The following is a 6,427-nucleotide window of genomic DNA, read 5'->3' as shown; positions in this document are numbered from 1 at the left end:
CTTGGTGCTGTGGCTCAAGTGGTAGAGCGCTAGCCTTGAGCTGAAGAGCTGAGGGACAGCGCCCAGGCCCAGAGTTCAGGCCCCACGACCGACAAAAAAAAAAAGATCAGGACATTCCTCCCCTCTAGACTTCTCACCAGTGTAGCATGTGGGTGGGGAAGAGCATGAGGGGCAGAGTCAATTGGCTTAAGGAGTGGGTCCACATGACTAGAATACATGACCCAGTCTCTTCCTACCGCAGTTTTCTCATCTGTAAGATGGACTTCACAATAACATCTACCTAATGGGGTGCTTGGGAGGACTGAATGAATTCACACTTGCAGGACTTGTTTTCTTTTTTGGCAGTACTTGAACCCACTTGGTACACCAGTCCTCTAACACTTGAGCCACTCTGCCAGCCTTTTTTGCATCAGTTATTTTTGAGCTAGGGTCTCTCTTTACGTCCAAAGTGCTTCTCCACATTGCAGGAGCTAGCAGGCACTCTTCACCATGCCCAACTGTTGAGTGAGACGGAGTCTCTCAAATCTTTTATTTCTTTGCTATCTTTTCTCTCTCTCTTTCTCACTTTTTCTTACTCTTTCTCTCTCCCTCTCTTTTCTTCCTCTTCTTTCTCTCTTTCTCTCCCCTCCCACCAGCCTGCCCACCCACTAGCCCTTCTGCCCTTCCATCTCAGGCCGGCTCAGATACCTCTATCTCTTCTTCCCTGGTAGCTAAGATTACAAGCAGAGCCAGTCTTGCAGCTTGTAAGACTCTTTAAGATGGTGCTAAGCATGCAAAAATCATCTAGTAAGCATTAGTGCTACGGCCACTCGCTGTTGTCTCTCTCTCTGTACCACCAGCCTGTGAGGAGTCAGGCTGAACTGGCCTTGAGGGTAACTGATAGAACTGAGGACAAACCAATGCTTCACGATGCCTCAAAGGATCAAGCTTTTCCTTTCTTTTTCTTTTCTTCCCCCCCCCTTTTTTTTAAATGCCAATATTGGGGCTTGAACTTAGAGCCTGGGCACTATCCCTTAGCTTGCTCGCTCTTTCTTCCTTCCTTCCTTCCTTCCTTCCTTCCTTCCTTCCTTCCTTCCTTCCTTTCTTTTTGTTGTTGGTCGTGGGGCTTGAACTCTGGGCCTGAGCGCTGTCCCTCAGCTCTTCATCTCAAGGCTAGTGCTCTACCACTTGAGTTACAGCACCACTTCCAGTTTTCTGGTGGTTTATTGGAGATAAGAATTTTACAGACTTTCCTGCCCGGTCTGGTTTTGAACCGCAATCCTCAGATCTCAGCCTCCTGAGTAGCTAGGATTACAGGCGTGAGCCACCTGCGCCTGGCTCCCTTAGCCTTTTCTACTCACATTCAGAGGCATTCCAGCTTTCCTCATAAGTCAGCCCCTGCCTGGGGTCCCGTTTATACCAGCCTGTCCTTGTCTACTTGGTGAGGTCTTTGCTTTCTGGCTTTTTGCTCTTTTCATCTACAGAGAGGCAGCAAGCTCTCTCTTCTTCCCACACGCCTTCCTTCCTTTCTTTTTCCTTCCTTTCTTCCTGTGCCGAAGTTTGAACTTAGGGCCTTGTGCTTGCTAGGCAGGCAAGCATGAGGTTATGTTTCAGATATGGATTTGATTTTTGCTTGAGGCTTGCTTCAGACCACAGTCCTCCTACTTGTGGCCTCCCGCTTGGGTGGGATGACAGGCATACACTGCCTTACCCTGCTTGTCTCGTTGAAATGGAATCTTTTTTTTTCTTTTTGCCAGTCCTGGGGCTTGAACTCTTGGCCTGGGCACTGTCCCTGAGCTCCTTTTGCTGAAGGCTAGCACTCTACTACTTGAGCCACAGCACCACTTCTGGCTTTTTCTGTAATTAATTGGAGATAAGAGTCTCCTGCTAGGGCTGGCTTCAAACCATGATCCTCAGATTTTAGCCTCCTGAGTAGCTAGGATTGCAGGCGTGAGCCACCAGTGCCCAGCTTGGAGTCTCGCTTTTTGCAGGCTGATCTGTACCTTCCCGGTATCTGAGAGTGCCTACACTTAGCTTCATATCTTATGCGGAGAGCGCACTGCTCACCTCGCAAAGGCCTGGTCTCCAGATTCCATTGCACTGGGTAAGGGCTTCAGCATGTGAACTCTGGGGTCAAATATTCATTGGGTACAAACACTTGGTTGATAGCAGAAAAAGCCTTTCTTTCTCTTTTTACATTGAACAAAACTTCCTTCTTGGGGTTTAGCTTCTACATCAGTATTAAGAGGATAGAAATGAGAATGTTCCCCATGAGCCACTACCCATGGCTCTGTGTCCGGCCTTTCTGGGGAACCTGTCCCTAGCCTGGTCTGTATTTTCTGGTTGTTCAGAGGCACTGTGTCTGGCCAGACAGTTACCTTCCTCAGTGCATGCGCATTGGCTCACACCTGGAATGAACTCTCCCATGATTCAAGATGCCTTGGGAATCTTTGCAAAGGTCAGTTACACAATGTCAAGGTATGAATCCTTGGCCAGGACAAGATGAAGAAAATCCTAGCCCTGCCTGATCAGCCATGGGCATTGAAAGAGCCCAGGGTGGCATGTGGCTGAGCCTAGTCACCCCCCGAGAAAGGTCATACCTCGTCTCATCTCAGACCTTGCCTTTTGTAATGAAGGTTTTTTATAGCCTACTTTCGTGGGATGAACTTTGTTCTTAATTAAGAATTCTAATTTTAAAGTGAGCTCTGACCTCTTTCTTTCCCGACTCCTCCTCCTGCTTTGATAGCATGTCCTGGCTAGAAATAAAGATCCTTTATTGTCTGTTATCTCTGTTTTTTCCTCTACCTCAAATGGCTTCATCTTGAGCCGGGCACTGGTGGCTCACGCCTGTAATCCTAGCTACTCAGGAGGCTGAGATATGAGGATCGTGGTTCAAAGCCAGCCTGGGCAGGAAAGACCGTGAGACTCCTATCTCCAATAAACCACCAGAAAACCGGAAGTGGCACTGTAGCTCAAGTGGTAGAGTGCTAGCCTTGAGCTGAAGAGCTGAGGGACAGCACCCAGGCCCAGAGTTCAAGCCCCACGACCGACAAAAAAAAAAAAAATGGCTTCATCTTGATAGACTACTGATAAAGGCCTGTAGGTCTTTATTTTCTTTTTGGGATCCCAGACCAGGACTGGAATTCTGTACCTGACACTTTGACTCATTGGCTAGTGCTCTATCAACTGAGCTACACCGCCAACCTTCCCACTCTTAGGTCTTTATTCAGATGCTAAAACAGGATGGAAGCAACTGAGACCCTTATTTAAGTAGGCGGGGCTCTGGCTAAACTATGCTCCAGCCTTCATCCCAGTAACTCCTTTAGAGTGTGGAGAAATGGGAGTTGGTAAGGTCAGTGCTCAGGACAGAAGTTACTTTCCACTGGAGAGTGTTGTTGTTTTTTCTGGGAGTCACTGTTGGTATGACAGGAGCCCATGTACTTCCAGCAGGAGGGGCCAGGGTCCTCTCGGTGACACAGCCACAGAACTGAGCGGTAGCTCCGCCAGGTGCACACATTGCTGAGTGCAAGGATGTGTCTGGCAAGCCTCAGGAAGCAGCTGGTGCCCATCAGTGGAACAGGTAGCAAACTGGAACTACACATGTGGTGTGTCTTGCGATCTAAAAAATACACACTGGACAAGAAAAACAGGTGACACAGTATAGTTTAATACCATTAATAATAGGCTTGAGAGCAGATCAACATTTCTGTGATCTTTCGCTATACAGAAGGAGTGGAGGCATAATGGAAGGCAAGGCAAGGTGAATAATCAAATTCAACAGTGGCCACTTGGGGCTGGGAAGGTGGCTCAGTGGTAGAGTGTTTGCCTCACATGCATGGGGCCCTGGGTTCGATTCCTCAGCACCACATAAGCAGAAAAGCTGGAAGTAGCACTATGGCTCAAGTGGTAGAGCGCTAGCCTTGAGCTGAAGAGCTGAGGGATAGTGCCCAGGCCCAGAGGTCAGGCCCCACGACCAGCAAAAAAAAAAGAGTGGCCACTTCTAGGATATGTGCCAGTGCTCATGACTATAATCCCAGCTACTCAGGAGGCTGAGATCTGAGGATCACAATTTGAGCCAGCCCAGGTAGGAAAGTCCATGTGACTCCAATTAACTACCAAAACACCACAAATAAAGCTGTGGTTCAAGTAATATAGTGCCAACCTTAACTGGAAAAAGCTAAGGGACAGGGCCCAAGCCCTAAGTTTCGGTCCCAGCACTGGTATATTTAAAAAAAGAAAAAGAGCAGCCACTTTGGTGAGAGGGAAGTGAAGTCTTAGGTATTCATAAGGGACATTAATGGTTTCTCTTTTTTATTGTTTTGTTTTTTGGGGGTCCGGTTGTGGGGTCTGAACTCTGGGCCTGGGCGCTGTCCCTCAGCTCTTCAGCTCAAGGCTAGTGCTCTACCACTTGAACTATAGTGCCACTTCCGGCTTTTTTCTTTTTGCTTATGTGGTGCTGAGGAATCGAACCAAGGGCCTCAGGCATGCAAGGCAAGCACTCTACCACTGAGCCACCTTCCCAGCCCTATTGTTTTGGTTTTGTTTGTTGTTTCTTTTTGGTGTCTTTGATATACTAAGGTTTGAACTCAGGCTTCAGATTTGCTAGGCTGGTGCTCTATTGCTGGAGCCACCCCCCAGCCTTTTGCTCTTTTGTTGTTGTTTGCTTACTGTACTGAACTAAGGGCTTTGTGCTCTAACTTTGGCTTTTTCTCTCATGGCTGGCTCTCTACAACTTGAGAACCACACCTTCATTTCCAGGTTTTTGTTTGTTTTTCCAGTATCTGGTGATAAGACTCTCACAGATTTGTCTGCCTGGGCTGGCTCTGAACCACAGTTCCCAGATCTCATCTTTCTGAGCAGCTAGGATTATAGGCATGAGCCACCAGCACCTGGTTATTTTTTTTTTTTTTATTTTTTTGGGTCCGGTCGTGGGGCCTGAACTCTGGGCCCGGGCGCTGTCCCTCAGCTCTTCAGCTCAAGGCTAGCGCTCTACCACTTGAACCACAGCACCACTTCTGGCTTTTTTTTCTTTTTGCTTATGTGGTGCTGAGGAATCAAACCCAGGGCCTCAGGCATGCAAGGCAAGCACTCTACCACTGAGCCACCTTCCCAGCCCCACCTGGTTATCTTTGAGATAGGATCTTACTCTTTGCCAAGCCTACCTGAGCCATCCTCCTCCTATTTATGTTAGCTAGGATGACAAATCTATATCACCACTCCCAGCTTTTTCTTTCTGTGTTGTTGTTGGTGGTGGTGGAGCTTGAACTCAGGGCCTGGAGCTGTCCCTAATATTTTCTGCTCAAGGCTAGCATTCAACCATTTTGAGCCATATAGATCCCTTCTGGGTTTCTGGTAGTTAATTGGAAAGAGGAGTCTCACAGACTTTCCTGCCCATGTTGGCTTTGAACTATAATCCTCAGATCTCAGCCTTCTGAGTAACTAGGATTACAGGCATGAGCCACAATTTCACAGCCAGCTTTTTCTATTAAGGTAAATTCTTGGAGTCAGGTGCTGGTGGCTCGCACCTGTAGCTACTCAGGAGGCTGAGACCTGAAGATCATGGTTCAAAGCCAGCTGGTGCAGTCCATGAGACTCTTATCTCCAATTAACCACCAGAAAACCAGAAATGGCACTTTGACTCAAGTGGTAGAGTGCTTGCCTTGGGCTGAAGAGCTCAGGGACAGTGCTCAGGCCCAGAGTTAAAGCCCCATGACCAACAACAGCAACAAAAAAGATAAGTTCTTGGGAACATTTTGGCCAGGTAGCCTGGAACTTGATCCTCCCATGCCTGCCTCCACGTAGCTGGGATTATAGGTAGGAGCCACCAGCGCTGAGCCTCATTGAGTTACTTTTCACTTTGCTACTTACACGTGAGGAGGAGAAATTATATGCTCAAGGGAATCTTCACATTTCCAGCATATCTTGTTCATCAATTACAATGCCAGTAGCCAGAGGTAACAAATGCTTCCCAAAGCAGAGGGATGAGGGGAAATGTTGTCCTTCAACATGGTTGTACAATCCTTGCTGTAGCCTCCTGCTCACTCAAGGCTGGTTATGATGTCATGTTCTGAGATCAATGTTTGCTTTCCATTAACAGCATGGCCGAACCCCCCTGCATCTTGCTGCCAATAAGGGCCATCTTTCTGTGGTCCAGATCTTGCTGAAGGCTGGCTGTGACCTTGATGTGCAGGATGATGTGAGTAGAAGCCATCATTTGATCTGAGGAGGGTTGGAAATTGTCTGTCAAAAGAAATTTTGTTCCTTTACCCTGGCTAGCCTTAAACCATAATCACCCAATCTCCATCTCCCAAGTAGCGAGGATTACAGGTGCAAGCCCCCATACCTGCCTGGCCGTGTGGTAGAATTCCTCTAAGAAATAAGCAATTTTGCCGGCACTGGTGGCTCACACCTGTAATCCTAGCTACTCAGGAGGCTGAGATATGAGGAT

At 47.8% G+C, this 6,427-nt stretch overlaps 1 protein-coding gene across 1 annotated transcript in view; it reads left to right on the top strand.

Annotated features, from left to right (window-relative positions):
- Ankrd6 (ankyrin repeat domain 6) overlaps window positions 1-6,427 on the top strand; it is a 53,990-nt gene that overhangs the window by 15,863 nt on the left and 31,700 nt on the right. The window contains exon 2 of the mRNA XM_013016635.1: window positions 6,077-6,175. Coding sequence (XP_012872089.1) covers window positions 6,077-6,175 — 99 coding nt within the window. The remainder of the gene's footprint in view (window positions 1-6,076; window positions 6,176-6,427) is intronic.

This window comes from Dipodomys ordii, unplaced genomic scaffold (assembly GCF_000151885.1).
Source record: "Dipodomys ordii isolate 6190 unplaced genomic scaffold, Dord_2.0 Scaffold32, whole genome shotgun sequence".
NCBI lineage: Eukaryota > Metazoa > Chordata > Mammalia > Rodentia > Heteromyidae > Dipodomys > Dipodomys ordii.
This window is presented reverse-complemented; position numbering and strand designations above follow the sequence as displayed.